The 16,170-nt window shown below is 32.0% G+C and overlaps 2 protein-coding genes across 3 annotated transcripts in view; one reads left to right on the forward strand and one right to left on the reverse strand.

The window, feature by feature from the left end:
• Positions 1–6,596, reverse strand: part of Pdp1 (PAR bZIP family member Pdp1) — a 242,996-nt gene extending 236,400 nt beyond the window's left edge. The window contains exon 1 of the mRNA XM_074116941.1: positions 6,226–6,596. Within this exon, the coding sequence (XP_073973042.1) occupies positions 6,226–6,325 (100 nt within the window). The 5' untranslated portion in view covers positions 6,326–6,596. The remainder of the gene's footprint in view (positions 1–6,225) is intronic.
• Positions 1–15,935, forward strand: part of LOC141448541 (centrosomal protein of 78 kDa-like) — a 37,998-nt gene extending 22,063 nt beyond the window's left edge. For both annotated transcript variants that reach the window (XM_074116944.1, XM_074116945.1), the window contains 3 exons: positions 3,928–4,005; positions 5,599–5,884; positions 6,904–15,935. The gene's annotated coding sequence lies outside the window, so the exon portion shown is untranslated. The remainder of the gene's footprint in view (positions 1–3,927; positions 4,006–5,598; positions 5,885–6,903) is intronic.
• The last annotated feature ends 235 nt before the right edge of the window (positions 15,936–16,170 follow it).

Here is a 16,170-nt window from a genome sequence, read left to right on the forward strand (position 1 = left end):
CCTATTTTATTCAAAACGCTTTCTCAAAAAAATTGTTATTGAGGATGGTTTGGGGACCGCAAATATAATCATTCTTTAAAAAGATCTGTCCAGTGGTAGTAACTCCGACTTAACACCTTTTCAGGTTATAATGATAAAATTAAATTTATTATTCCCAATTTTAATAAAATCTGAAAAGCAGATATGTAACTTTGCAAAACATACAAAAAAGAAAATCTATCCAAAAGGTACAAAAATCTCTTTAACAAAAACTTACAGTTTAAAATGTTAAGTATAAGGGTTGATTAAACGCCAAAAGGTACACAAATCAGCTAGTACCCAACATTTCATTGATATTATTTTAAGTAATTTTACTACATTAATTTTCATTAATATTTTTTTGAATTTATTAGATGTTTCACAGACCCTTATGCTGGCCAGTTCATTCATTTTCTTTTTCTTTTCTTTTATGATTTAAGTCGCGTCAACATCAAGGTTATTGGCGCCCGGAGCTTTTTTCAGTGCACTGCCGGCCTCCGGACAGTGTTCTCTCGTTACAGACAACTCTGTCCATCACCCGGACAGTGAGCTGTAAGAAGCTCTTAGAAAGAGAAAATCTAAGGGTCAGCAGCTGGATTCGAACCCGGAACCTCCACGTGGGAATCCAATATGCTAACCGCATAGCTAATCCCTTCCCTTTGTTCATTCATAATATTTTATTTTTTTGTTATAATTATGATAAAATGTATATTATATTTTCGTAATTAAATAGGTACTTTATTTTAGCTTTATTCCAAATTATTCTTCTGATTTATCTTTATTATGCTCTTTATTCTGAATAGTCACATATATCGTATGTATGTACATGCACGTTAAAGTAAAAAAAGACAAAGGCAGAGTCGGCTACTATTTAAATTTGAATCACGGATTTACAACAATATTTCAGTCTAGAATTCGTCTTTCCGAAGTATTTGTGAGCACAAATAACGCGTAGGTAATATCAAGTAAATTATTCAACAATAATTATTCATTTCTCAATTGTAATTTAATGTAGTCCCTCTAATTTTACTTATAGTAAAATACTGGAATAATTATGTTAGCTGTCATAAAAATATGCATATCTTATTTATCTTATTACAGTCATTCTAAGTTAAATGGTGTTCTACTTGAACAAATATTTTGTAGATTAAAATGGCCAGCATAAGGGTCTGTGAAACATCTAATAAATTCAAAAAAATATTAATGAAAATTAATGTAGTAAAATTACTTAAAATAATATCAATGAAATGTTGGGTACTAGCTGATTTGTGTACCTTTTGGCGTTTAATCAACCCTTATACTTAACATTTTAAACTGTAAGTTTTTGTTAAAGATATATATATTTTGTGTCGCTTCATTACCGCCATTGAAATAAATAAAGAAACACTCCTTGTAAAAAAAAAAGAAGACTAATTCAATAACTTTATATGTTAAAAACATATTCAAGTTTGGATCGATTGCATGAAATATAAAATTTATTCAATCTATTTTAGAATAAAAATAAAATTAATATTTTTATTTTTAATAAGAGGAAAAAGTTATGTTAAGAAATCTATTAAGCACATGAATGTCAGCATAACTCAGATACATAATATTGCAGAGGGAAGAAAGAATATTGCCAATTTCAGTTGTAATTTTTTGTGTAAAGTTGGTATGTCTCCAAACGTCATATTAATAAACAAACATATCTTAAGACCTATCTTGAGAATCCTTGCTAGTGCCATCGTTCTATAAGATAATGCTCAACCAACCTCATGTAAGAATAGTTCATAGTTTTTATTAATCTATTCATTAATTCAGTAGGAAGAAAAGAATATTGTCAATTTCAGTCAAGATATTTATTTATGCTGTCGAGCTTTCGACCTAGGGACTAGTTCATCTTCAGGGCTTATTGTCTATATGATATTTTTACATGGTTATTGTTAAGTTGGTGTAACCTATGTTTTGCCTACTTACAGACTGAGTGTCATCACACAATAAACAAATGCTCGGCATAAGAAATAAATAAATAAACATCATGACTGAAATTGGCATTATTTTTTCATCTATTGAAATAATGATGAATCAGTCTCCGAAAATAACGAATATTTATATCTATTCAAAATAATGATAGGTGGAAAATTTGTTATTCTGCATCTAATGTCAGTACAACATTTGTGGGATCTGATGATTTTCTTCTTCTCAATCATTAAAAATACTTAAACGAACGCCTGTAATAGATACTGTAAGAGGACAGCGATCACTTCATGCAAAGCGTAACCTGTCGTATCACGAAATATATATTTTTTTTTATAGTTTTTTTGAAGTAAAGGCGCATCAACATCTTAGGCCATTGGCGCTCGGAGCTTTTTTTTAGTGCATTGCCAGCCTCTGGTCAGTGTTTTTTCTTTAAAGACAGTATTTTCTATCACCAGACATGGAGATATCTTCTGTAAGAACAGGCATGGTCAACATACGGCCCGCGATTAATCTTTCAATTAGCTAATAATTTATTTACAATTAATTGAATTATTTACATGAGAAATATCGCGTAGAGGAAGAATATTTAAGCAATTTTTTTTTACAAGTTATTGAATAATGGAAAATATGGAAATTTAAATTGCCAAGAAGTATTTAGTGATCTTCAGCTCAACTTATATTTGCGAACAAAGTTTTTCTTTTATGAATCTAAATAAAATTGCAATAAATTACATTTGGAGGCTATTTTAAGAATAGCCGTTACAAGAATAGAGCCATATTATTAAGAAAATAATTGGCGTTGCAAAGCACCTCAACACATATTAATTGTTTTTTTTGTAATTGTTCTGCTAAAATACTTAAATTTATTCATAAACAAATTCCAAAAGAATGTTATTTAACTAAATGAATCGTTTTAGTATTTAACATTTTTTAATTTTAATATTTCGTTCGGCCCGAGAAAAAAGTTTTCTTTCCAATTAAAGCAAAAACTTTTGGCCACATATGTCTTAGGGAATGTGCTTCTAGGAAGAGAAAATCTAAGGGCCAGCAGCTGGATACGAGCCCACGATTGCCGCGTGAGAATCAACCATGCTAATCACTGACTAATCCCTTAGAGAATTTATTATTAACTATAATATGCCTACTATTTCGGATAAATACAAAGGATTCATTCAATTATCCAGCAATACGGGTCTAATCACAGTTTCTTAACTGTTTATATTTAATTTATTTTTTCGGTTATATACAAAGAGATAAATGGCAATATTTTATGTTTTGAAGACACCACCCACGAACTTTCTACTTTGAAGGTGTTAAAGTCGATGATAAATAAACCAAAAAACATTTAGATTAAAAATTTTGAAAAAGATGTTTTCAGACAGAAATTTAACAGACTTGCTTAAACATGTTTATGTTTAGTAACTGACAACTCATTAAATCTGATCAGATTACATCTAAATCCATGGCCTTCTACCAAATATGAGCATCCAGAGATAAGTGGTCACATTTCTTTTTAAAACATACACTTGGCTTTTTTTTTCTTTTTTTTTTTTAAATTCTAAAAACTGAGAGATCCCCAGTTCTGAACAAACTGAAAACCTCTTAACTTTATTGAAAAAAAAAAGACGTTAGGCAGATGGAAAAAAAATATGCTTGATTTTACTTGGTTTTTGCTTAACACAGCAAACATTTTGCAAACATCAGAAATATGACGGAGAACACTTTAAACTACAGTCTGTATTATCTAACTGGTATTCCACAAATACGAGTATGAAGTGCTTCTGAAATAAGTATGCCTCTTCTATTGTGCTTGCACACAACTGAAAATGCAATTTCATGAAACTATATTGTTTAGATTAATTTCTATTTTTAATTGAAATTTTTTAACACGATTACTTTATTTATTTATTTTTAATAAAATATATAAAAAATTTGAAAATCTATTTTCAGATGCGGATACAGTGACAAAATTGTAAAGCAGTGTAAATATTGGTAGATAAATAATGAATAAAGACAAAAGGAAAGCAGGTAATGTAATTATAGGTTAATATTTCTAATACATTATTCAATAATTTAAGAATTAATTTCAATGTTTTAGTAGTAAATGAAAAAATAGTTGTAAATATTTCTAAACTTTGGCAAAATTAGATTTTGTCGATATTTCTGAATCCATGGAAGTGCAAACGTTAAAACGTACATCTAGTAGTAACCAGAGAATTAAAAAAGTCTATACTTTCAGCTGCAGATAATAAAAATGAGGAAAAAAGAAAATAGAAATAGATCTGCATGCGCGCATTTTCTTTAAAAAAAAATTGTTTTGAGCTCAAGAGATATCAAAAAGAAAGTGGAAAACTCATTTTAAAAAATTTGACGCGATCCCAATACTTCTCTTAATAGTAAGGGAGGTTAAAAAAGGTTTTAAAAAAATATATGAAAAATGAAGATTTTGCTGCTTAACAAGTGGGAAAAAGAGTTTTACTTGTAAAGCATGAACTAGAGACCAACGGCTCAGAAATGCTACTTCTTGGAGAAGCGTTGTTATTTATATTGTTCAGATCTCTCGTGCGGTAATTGAAAGCAATTAATCTCTTCAATTGCTTTGTATATCACAGCCCTAATTTAATTACAATTTTTAAGCGATAAGGAAGTAAATCAATTTATAGGCACCAATATTAAATACTTAAAACTTTAGGCAAATAATAATAGAGTAAATCAATTCTTATTTCAGAGATTTTGATACATGTTTGAAGTAGTTCGATATTAATTCTCATTTTATTAATTCCTGATAATATCTGATATTTTCATTTAATTACAGTACTTATTATTAGAGGGTCCTAAATATTTTATACTTTACATTAATGTCCTAATGGACGGAAACTTGAAACTCTGGTAGTACTTATTATTATCTCCTTAACAGAGAGATACACTTTTAAAAGAGAGCTAAGCTCGTTATAAATTCTTTCATCTTTCATGGTTGATTTTAGGTAAAGTGACTCTAGCCTTAAGCGACCTTATTTTCTTGGGTGTTTTTATAAAAAGGTATGCGTCTGTCGCTCAGCTTAATGCATAAGTAGAAAAATTATCAAATTTAAACTACTTGCTTTTCGTTTTGACACCATCAGAAGACCCTATAATAAGATTTTGGTCCCAATCAAACAATTGGAAATGCCGCTTAATTAAAGCTAATAATAAAGTTTTTTTTCCCTCTATTTTCACGTGAAAGGCTCCAGCAATTTTCTTTATTCATGAAGATCTTTGACTTTTATTTGAAATACTTCTTTGGCACCATTCTGAGAAAAAGGCAATTTTCGACTTAGAAGAAAATGAAGTGACTGGGTACGAATTTCTAGATGGAGGGAAATTAAATATAAATGATTATTCCATCTTTGAGAGAAAGCGTCCAAGTTAAAAGTTTGCCGTCTTAGTTCGGATTATTTAAACTGGCAAGAAAAGGTTATTCAGAATTTAACGCTAATCACGCTGGAGGGTAAAAACATGTATTAAAATTTTTATTTTCTCCCTTATAATTTATATCAGAAGATTTCATAATATTCTTTATTCCAGTTTCGAACTACTTATAAATTTAGTAAAAACTATTTGTAAAATTTTTGTTTATTTCAGAAATAAGACCCACCATATCTTCCCTCTGCGTAACTGCGCAGCATCAGAAGAGTTACCCAATAAAATCATATCGTTTGCTTTAAATCAAATCTTGCTTGAAATGATAACTGCAATGAATGGATGAAGATTCATTTTTACAAACTTTTCAACAAAGTGTATAAGATGAAAATGTAACCGGCAAAAGTTAAAACTCATTTCTGGACCAGCTTTATTGAAAGTTGAGCGCTTAGAACACGAAATAATTGCAGCTTTCAACCGTTACACAAGTTTAACATAAAATTTACAGGTATGTTAATCTAATAATTCTGGCAAAGATTTCTGTGATTAAGAATAAATTGATGAGTTCATCTTTCAACTATCCAAGTAGTTAGATTGTAATTCTTTGCTGGTAATGTTGTATAAAACTAGCGAAAGAGTTGCTGAAAAAGTTTGGAAAAATAGAGCTTATTTATAAGTATAAATTAAATCATGAAATGGAATACATTTAATTATATTAATCTAGCCATTCTGGAAATCGTATTTGTTATGAATTTCAATCTGTTATGCTCTTCTTATCTCTTGTAGGACACAATGTGCTTAATTTTAAGTTAATATTTGTAAATAAAAGATATTAAAATCTAGACTGACCAATAATAAGTGGGAAAACAGAAGCTTGTTGCTCTAAAAAAGATTTGAGTGTTGAATCAAGCTCTATTGGTGATGCTGGAGATTCTTCATCCATCATCATCACTGTACACAATCACGCACTTATCTCACACTCACATTGAATTAAAACAATTAAAAAAACAAAACCAAAAAGTGATCCGGTAACAACAACATAGGTTGATTTAACTACAATTAGGTGGCGTCCCCAGGCGGCACTATTAAACCAATTATTTCTCCAACAGTCTCGTGTTGTCTAAGAAGAGTCCCTAACTGGACTGGTTGGTTAGAAAGACCAAAGACACTATTTACTTGAAACGCACCTCACCCGACTAACGTAGGTGAGAGAATCAAGTCTCAGTCCCTCGTGGCCCCAACTCACACACTTACTGAAAGTCCAACACTTCGGACCTAACCCCCACTCTACTACGGTGCAACTTAAGCGCATTAATCGTGTCCAACTACCCTCTCAATATATGTGCATAAATTTACTTAATACTTATTATCTAATGAGTTTTTTATTTATTTTCATCTGTGATTGTTTTTTTAAATTCAGCAGTTTTATAATATCAAATTTATGATATTTACGTATTATAAAGTTGTGGCCAATAGATTTGCATATTTTTCTGATCCATTTTTTTTTTTTTTTTTTTAATGAATTAGGGCGCGTCAACATCGCTGGTTATTCGCGCCCGGAGCTTTATTCAGAGCACTGCCGGCATTCGGACAGTGTACTTTCGTTACAGACAACACTGACCATCACCGGACAGCGAGCTGTAAGAAGCACCTGGAAAGAGAAAATCTATGGGTCAGCAGATGGATTCGAACCCGAGTCCTCCGCGTGGGAATCCAATACGCTAACCGCATAGCTAATCCCTTCCCTTTCTGATCCTACTATTACCAGGAAGATTTTGCGTTGTTGATAAAATTGGGATCAGAATTTAGTTTGTTTGCTATGGCTCTTGCTAGGAATAATAACTCTACAGATATCTGTCATTTTTTTTTTTTTCTTATCAAAATTTATTTCAAACCTGTTTCTGGATATAATTTACCTGTGTCTGGGGTGATAATCTTCAAAGGTTTGGTAAGAAGGCAACGACTGAAAGGAATGTAGGTCCAAAACTATAGATGAAACAACGGCGTCCTCTTCATTTCTCAAAAACAACTAATTTTTTGTTTTTTAAACTTAATTTTTCTCCTCAGTAAACTAATAACCATTAAAAACTAATACTTTCAGCTCTTAAATTTAAATTATATTGAAAACTTGACTTAAACTCTATTAAATGACGCAATAAACTAAAAAATTCCTCATAATTCTTCTTTTTTTTTAATTATGTAAGCTATAAAAACAAAAAAACATTTTTAATTTCTTTACACTTCAAAAAGCTCTTACATTTATTAAATAATCTAACAGTAAATTAGGAAAGGTTTGCTTTTTTCTTCCACTTTGTTATAAATATGTAACTCTTCAATACTGGTCTTGAAGTCTTCAACTCATATACCAGTATGTAGTGACAAAGAATCGAGATTGCATATGTTTATTGAAAATAGCTGTTCTGTCTTCTGAGATACTAAAGAACAAAAGGCACAGCTTCATTACAAAAAAATTGTATTTAAATCAAACTTTATCTTAAGTTTCGATACCGTAAGTGTTACTTAAAAGAAGATAGTAGTTCTTGACTAGTCATTGATCAGTTATGGTATCTAAAAAAGTTAGGTTTTTCGCTGTAAACAAAAAAAAAAAATGTATTTTTGCTTCGTTTCCAACTATATGTAGTTCATCTTCAGGGCTGCGAAACAAAAACGAGAGATATGGGTGCTTACAAATTATTTGGAGGCTTAAGACATCATTCAAAATTCGATCTAAAAATAATATAAACATAATTAATCTGAAAACTGTAGTCAGTAACTAAATTATTTAAAAACTTTTTAATTAAAGCTAATAGTGTATTTATAATAGAAACATGTTATTCAAATTTTTGTATTATATACTTATATTTACAAATGAAAAATGAGCCAGCTCAGTAAGATGAGTTAGTTATAATCGTATTTGTTTATCATTTTGATTTACCGTAGATTTTCGTTTAATATATGTACATATTTTGTAAAAATTGCCCTTAAAAAGATAATGAAATTTTTTTGTTAGAGTACAGTTGTTGTACTTCTATAGATAATAAATCTATCTATCTATCTCCGTGGCTCAACAACCCTTAGTGGGTCCTGGCCTCCTCTATTAATTTATGACATTCGTGGCGGTTTTGTGCTGCCGCTCTCCAATTAGAAACCCTCAGTAGGCTTCTTGCATCGTTGGCTACTTCATCTTGCCATCTTAATTTGGGTCTACCAACCTTCCTGCTCTGGCCCATCTCTCCATTCAATATTCTTGGGATGGGGTCTGTCTCTCCCGTTCGGGCAACATGCCCCGCCCAGCTAAGCCGACTAAGTTTTATTATCCGCCCAACATCCGCTTCCCCAAACAGCTCATATACCTCCTTGTTCTTTCTTATTCTCCATCTGCCCTCCTCCCTCACGGGTCCGAGGATTCTTCTAAGAATTTTCCTTTCGAAGACAAGAAGGTTGCACACACTTGCTTTTGGAAGGGTCCATGTTTGGGATGCGTACGTGAGAACTGGGCGGAATAATGTTTTGTACAGCCTTAACTTCGACTTTCTTGATACTAGGCTGCTTTTAAAACATTTTACCAGGCCGAAATAGCATCTATTGGCAGTCATGATTCTCCTTTTTATTTCTAGATTGATTTTATTGGAGGAATTGACTTGAGAACCAAGGTAGATGAACTCATTCACTCTTTTGAAAGAGGATGCTCCTATCTGAATACTTTCTCCCCCGGGAGAAACCACCACCACCCCCAACGTATAGATATTTCGTTTTTTGTTCATTTACCTCTAGGCCCATAGCGGATGTGGCATTTTTCAGGGCAAGGAAGGCATTTTTCATTGCAGGGAGAGACCGTGCTATAATATCCAAGTCATCCGCGTAGGCCAGCAATTGGACGGTTTTGTTGCAAATAGTGCCCGTGGTCTGAATTTGGGAATCTTTTATAACTTTTTCTAGAGCAAAGTTGAAAAGGAGACCCGCGAGGGCATCTCCTTGCCTAAGTCCTTTACTCGTTCCAAACTCAGGGGATACATCTGATTGCACTCGTAGCGCGCAAGAAGCTGCTGACATTGTCATTCTAATCATTCTGATAAGCTTAGATGGTATGCCCATTTCCTCCATAACTTGGTAAAGTTTTGGGCGGAGAACACTAGCATATGCACTCTTAAAATCAATGAATAGATGGTGTGTAGGGACTCTGGATTCAAGCCCTTTTTCCATGATAATACGGAGAGAGAATATCTGATCCACAGTGGACATTCCTTCTTTGAAACCTGTCTGATAATGTCCAATCTCCTTATTCGCAAAAGGGGTCAGCTTATCGAAGAGGATATTGGAGAGGATTTTATAGGCGCAGGATAAGAGAGATATGCCTCTGTAGTTTGAACACTCCAATTGGTCGCCTTTCTTGTGTACCGGGCATATGATTGTGCTGCCCCACTGGTGGGGCATTTTCTCACTGGTCCAAATACTCATGATGATAGATAATAAATATTATGTGCAATAATTTTTGCAAAATTTGTGCGTATGGATGTTAGTATTCAAAAATCTAAGATAAATGAAAATTATAAATAAAATTGATTTTACATCATCTTTGATTATATTGGTCGGAGCACGCATGTTTATTCCTTGACCAATTTTGGATTTTCATCCATAATCAGTGGTAGATTAATTAGTTTGTTGTAGAGATTTCGACTTCACTAATGTTTCCGACTCGTAATATATTTCATCATACAATAAACATGCGGGCAACGATTGATAAAAGGGAAGGGATTAGCTATGCGTTCAGGATTCCCACACGGAGGTCTCGGGTTCGAATTCGGCTGCTGGTCCGTAGATTTCCTCTTCCTAGGAGCTTTTTGCAGCTCACTGTTCGGTGAGTTCAGTGTTGTATGTAACAAGAGAACACTGTCCGTAGGACGGCAGAGCACTGAAAAAAGCTCCGGGTGCCAATAACCTCAGATGTTGACGCGCCTTAAATCTCTAAAAAAAATATATTATTATACTAAAGATAAGATATTAAAGATGGGGACCCAATCACATTTCCAAAGACTCGTTTTTGGTCTAAGAATTTTAATAATATGTTTGTATTATAAAGGTACCATTTGCTTTAATTAGAATAGAATAAGTTTTTAGTTACTGTCTATAGTTTTCAGATTTATTACTTTCCTATGATGTGTTAGTTGATTTGAGAACAATGTCTTAATCTCCCCTGAGAATTTGTAAACACCTAGATCTCTGTTTTTTTTTGTTTTTTTTATCCTCCAGCTTCCAACTTTTTTTTTGTTACTTGTCCGCACATGTCGTTCTACATTTTTTTATTTACATGATTTTCTAGGAAAATTCGATCAAAGACACTTCTAGTAGAACGGAGTAAAGGCTTCCTTCTTTAGCGTTATTTGTGGTGTAATATTACTGAGGAGGGAATGAGTTGCAAAAAGCTAATATTGAATTTAAAAAAAAAAAAACACGTGTACTGGTTGGTCCGATTTCCAGGGCACATTTTTCTTTATTTTTCGATTTTTTGGAAACCATTAGTTTTTGTAAACTAATCGAAAAGAATCCACCTTTAGGGTGGATATGGGAATCTCTTTAATGTTCATTTCCTCCTATTGTAAGGAATTAAGACCAATATAAATAATTATGCAGCTTAAACTTCCGAGTTGGAAGAATTTCGATTTTTCCGGACTACGAATCTCTTCACCGATTTCTTTTTATCTAGCCTCGTCTACTACTTGTAGTCTGCTCGGTTAAAGGTTTGGCATCCTGCAAATAATTATAAAGAGGGGTAATGGGACGTGCTACTTCCACTGAAAGTCCTTTTGTTTTGTTTTTTTTAAGTGAATCTGAACAAAAACCTGTACAACACGTAAACATTTGGTAAAAGTTTTAAGTTAGAATACTTTTAAGAATTGTAATAAGAGTAAATTTGTTTGTGTACCCCATAGATTATTTTTTATTTACATAACGAAAAGTCGAGCAATGTTTACAGATATGTGAAGAAATAATAATTTATTTCCATAAACATTAGAGAAGATTCCAATTGGTTAGCCAGAAAGCTTAGATAGATTTGTAAATGAAACATAGATTTAACTCCAAAACTGAAACCATACTGGGTTGAAGGTGGCGCAGCCGTGTGGCGAGTAAGCGAGGCAGACAGATTCAGTTATTATACCTGGACTTAATTTATGGTAGGTCACTACCTTATATTTATTAAGGGCGACTGAAGGTTCAGCCCAATTCAGCGTTTCACGAAAGTTGTCATTTTTGCTGTAAGAGAAAATCGTGTGTGTTTTCAAATCAGAATTTTACTCTGAAAATTGAGATTAAATGGGAGGAAAAACAATTCGATTGATATAAATGGATGGACAAGATTTGTTTTTATTTTACTTTTCTTGGCCTATTTTTCATGTGTAATACATAATACTTCATTGTTGACAATTTGTTTTATAAATTTATATTGCAAAAATATCTATTTTCTTTATCCGAGTAGCCTCTTCAAAGATTTTCTACGACCTGAAGACATTGGAATTAATTAAGCATAAAACAGACTACATTTGTAACTATTGGTGTTTTTTGGATTTATACAATATGTTTACCGTGTTTTCTACGCCTGCCTAGATGTAGCACAATCAGCGGATTGAGTCTCATTCCAGTAATGCCGGCTAAGTCCATCAGGGCTCCCAGACGGCTGAGTCCACCTAGAGCTGCCAATCCGCCCATTCTTCCTAGACCGTCCAATCCATCTGGAATTCCACCTAACGGGCCAAATAAATTTAGACCACTGAACTGTTTTAATCCTGCCAAATTCTCTAAGCCAGGTAGCTCATTTTGTCCAAATCCAACATATCGATTTACACCACCAAGTGTAATTCCACTTGGTATGTCGTATTCATCAAAGCTGGGTAGAAAGCCATTATAATGATCTTGGAATCCATTGAAAAAATAGTGCCCATTGTATCCATAAAATCTATCGGACAAGAAATTTGAATGCTCGTAAATTGAATCGTGTGGAAAATAATGGATACAGAGAGAACATTCTGGCATCCAACTGAGTAGAGCCTAGAAAAAAAAAAAAGTCTATTTAAAAGTCACATAGGCGCAATAATCGCATAAATTCTATTCAACAAACAAATTTTGTAGCTTTTTAATTGCGATTTTGTTAATATTCATGAAGACTCCGTAAAACTTAAGATTTGTTTAGGCAGCTTTCATTTATGGAAAAACATTTTGGGAGATCGCCGAAAAATAAAATAAAAAAAAAGCTATTGTGAACACCGGAAAAAAAAACCGATATCATTAATTTAATACTATCATACACTTCCTACCATTTTGGATTAAGGGTAATGAAAAAAATAACTTAAAATGATGGCTCGCCTTAAATTTCAAAAATAAATAAATAAAATAATGGGGCGACATACAGTTGATATTTCCCGGGCCAAATTCTATTTCGCACGGTTCTGCTTCCACTTAATAAATTTTCTTCAGAGTTATAGTTTTGGTTACCCATTTAATTCATGTTACTATTTAATGGGCGATAAGGCGGTAGGTGTGTCAATTTTTTATAGGGAAACCTGCCCACCATCCTTCTCCCAGTAGTGACGTTAAAGTCCTTGTTTTGAGCAAATATTTCTAATAAAAGTGAAAGATCTACAATTTGAAATGAGTGTACAAGTTTAAATTGTTGTCATAGCAAGCATGTTTATTGGTTCTCTAACCGGTTTCGAATTTCATCCCTCACCATAGATAGATTAATTAATTTGGTGTAACGATTTCGAACTTCACTTGTGTTTCCGTTTCCACACTATTGACTTTTCAGCAAATTTTCTGCGAGACAGAAACATAATTGAATTTGAAATCTCTACACCTAATAGATTTAACCACTTTTACGACAGATCAAAAGATATTATCCAACACTGACCTAACCACATTTTGAAGGAAATGATTGAAACAAATTTTGAGATCTCTCTCAAAAAAAGAAGCGAAAAATCCGCGCTATAAAGTACCACTTTCGTCTGGCTATTTTGTCAACAAGCTATTTGTTGGGTTCCATCTTTTTCTTTTGGCATTAGCTCTCTAGGACATAAGCTGTGTAAAACAGGGTAGTTTCTACTTTCTTTCTATTCGTTCTGTTTGATTTATTTCATGAAATCCCATCTTAATACTTAGACCAATATTAATTTTATCTTTCTACAATTTCCCGTTTTTGAAATATTTGCAAATCACCCTTACATAAATTGTAGAGACAATTTGTAGGAATCGCTTTTTATTATTCTGGAGAATAGAAAATAAGAATATAAATTGTAAAGAAATAAAATTAGTTCACACTTTCTTACACATAAAGTAATGATTGACACCTGTAAGGAGTCCATGATCGTTTTTTTTCTTCTTCTATGTTTACGTCCAATTGTTTTCCATTTTATGATATTGCAGCTGCAAGGATACCCTGTTTTTCTCCTCTAATACACTTTTTAATAACACCAATTTTTCCAACTCCAAAGGTAAACTATAGAATTGTAACACTTCACCTCATAATGTTAATACTCTAGAATGATCTAGAATTACACGTTCTCCATTTATAAAAGCTCGTACAAGCTGGAGGGGAAAAGAAAACTTAAAACAATTGCCTCCTTTTTATCGTTAAATATTACCTAACTATGTATTACATGAATTAATGAAAGCTTACCAAACTAAAACAAATCTAGTAAATTATTCTTTATAATTGCAGTTATTTGACTATTTTTTTAATGACAATGTTTTGAGGTACATTACTTGGTTTCCAAATATTCTGTGTTTACTCTAATGTTCACTAGGGTGAGTAGAAAGGCGGTTATGGTCTGATTATCACTTGTATTAAAATGTGCACAATCTTTTCCTCGTATATATTTTCCGCTTCTTTATCTAAATCTTTGTGTTTAGAAAAATTAAAAAAAAATCAGTTTTACTATTATCTTCATCAAACAAGGTTAGCTGGGCCCATACATTGCTGTTACTAGTTCTTATATTGTCATTAAAGATTTCGGAAAAATAATATATGTAAATTCTAAGCTTAATATAGCGATTTCATATAAACGTTCTCCTCAATACGTTCATATATTTGATAATTTTTCTCTACTGTTTATACCATCACAACTTTAATTAAAAAGGGACATCTAAATTCATCTACCGTTTTAGTAAAAGTTCACTTTCTAGTTCCAAAAATACTCATTTTTTTAGTCTTCTTAAATATTCCTGTTCCAAGCTATAATTTTTTACATTTTTGCGTCGTCTAAAAATGTAATGGCTGATAAGTGTATGTCTCAAAAGTGTATGAACATTTATTATTTTGTGATTGAAACGTTAGTTATTGACATTCATTGTAAACCTTGATATAAATGGCATATATTATTATGATATCAGCTTTTTGGAACTTTATATACTGCATTTTTGCGGTTAATAGCAACCAGTTAAGTTTACTAAGTTATAAGTTCGTTCAAACTGAGCACAACTGGTTTGACGGCTGTTGCAGTTAAATACTTTTCTAATAATAATCTTAAAGATCTTTATCAAAATATAAATTACGCTGTGTAAGTGATACTGCTATATATTTAAAAATGGTGTGTTCATTTCAATGTGCAATTGTGAATAATTGTAAAAAAGGAGAAATGATTGGTCCGACGCGGAACCTTCAAATGCTAAAAGAATTGCTAAAAAAAATATAGAGTTCAAAAAAATACAGACGAAAATTTATTGCTAAAATTTGTCAATTTGCGAAAAAAAATATGTGCAGAAATAAACTATAAATAAATAACAAAAAATATCTTAATTCTTCTAGACTAAAGTTATGTTAGATCAATAATTGAAAAAGGTGGCCCAATTGTAATCTTGGTCTTATAAAATCTTTTTATTTTGCAATTTACAGAGGTAATACTTCATTTATTTTAGTTGTATACATTAAAACTGTCCGGTAGGACAGTTGTATAAGGGTTTGTAACGTAAAAGTATACAAATTATAATATTTTTTGTTTATAATAATAATAATAATAATATTTATTTACAAAACTTTAAATATGTACACAAATTTGAAATGAAATTGAGGTTTCAAGCTTAGCGCCTATATACACCCATCAAATTATTTAGTTCAGTTTAAAGGAACATATTTACATATTAAGGAAAAAAAATTAAAAAAAACCTTAGCTTGATATACAGGTGGGTGTTACAAAAGATGCTTTAAGCGTTTATATTTATATTTTTTATAACTGAGAGAGTTTATATTGTAATTAACAATGGCTACTATGTGTGGGTACGGACTATTGTAACAAGTGGAGACGAATTTTTCTAAAAGACAGTAAACAGTAGTGGAGATGCTGGGAACGTCAATTACTGCGTGCATGTAGTCTATGGGCGTCCATCTGGGAAATGAACCAATCAATCTCAGGCATTTGTTTTGCACTCTCTGTATTTTATTATGATTGGTTATGCAAGTTTGAGTCCAGACAGGGGCTGCATAGAGGAGTATAGGTCGAATGTAGAGATAGTATATTAATTTTTTATTTTGGAAGTCCAAGGATGAGTGTCTATTAAGCAAGGAGAACAGACTGCACATAACGCCTAGCGCCTTATTACATACATTATTCACATGCTTTGTGTACGTTAGTTTGAAACTATAACTATTATTGGCTTAGCCTGAAAGCACTTTCACATCTAAGGACAAATCTAGTTTATTATTGTTAATTAAGGCTCCAAGACAAAAAGATTATTTTATTTTTTAATAATAGAATCCAAGGGCTGATCAATTAGAAATTAAAAAAAGGTTTAATAAAAACAAAATAA

Source organism: Rhodnius prolixus, unplaced genomic scaffold (genome assembly GCF_049639745.1).
Source record: "Rhodnius prolixus isolate KJV_2025 unplaced genomic scaffold, Rpr scaffold_2, whole genome shotgun sequence".
Lineage (NCBI taxonomy): Eukaryota > Metazoa > Arthropoda > Insecta > Hemiptera > Reduviidae > Rhodnius > Rhodnius prolixus.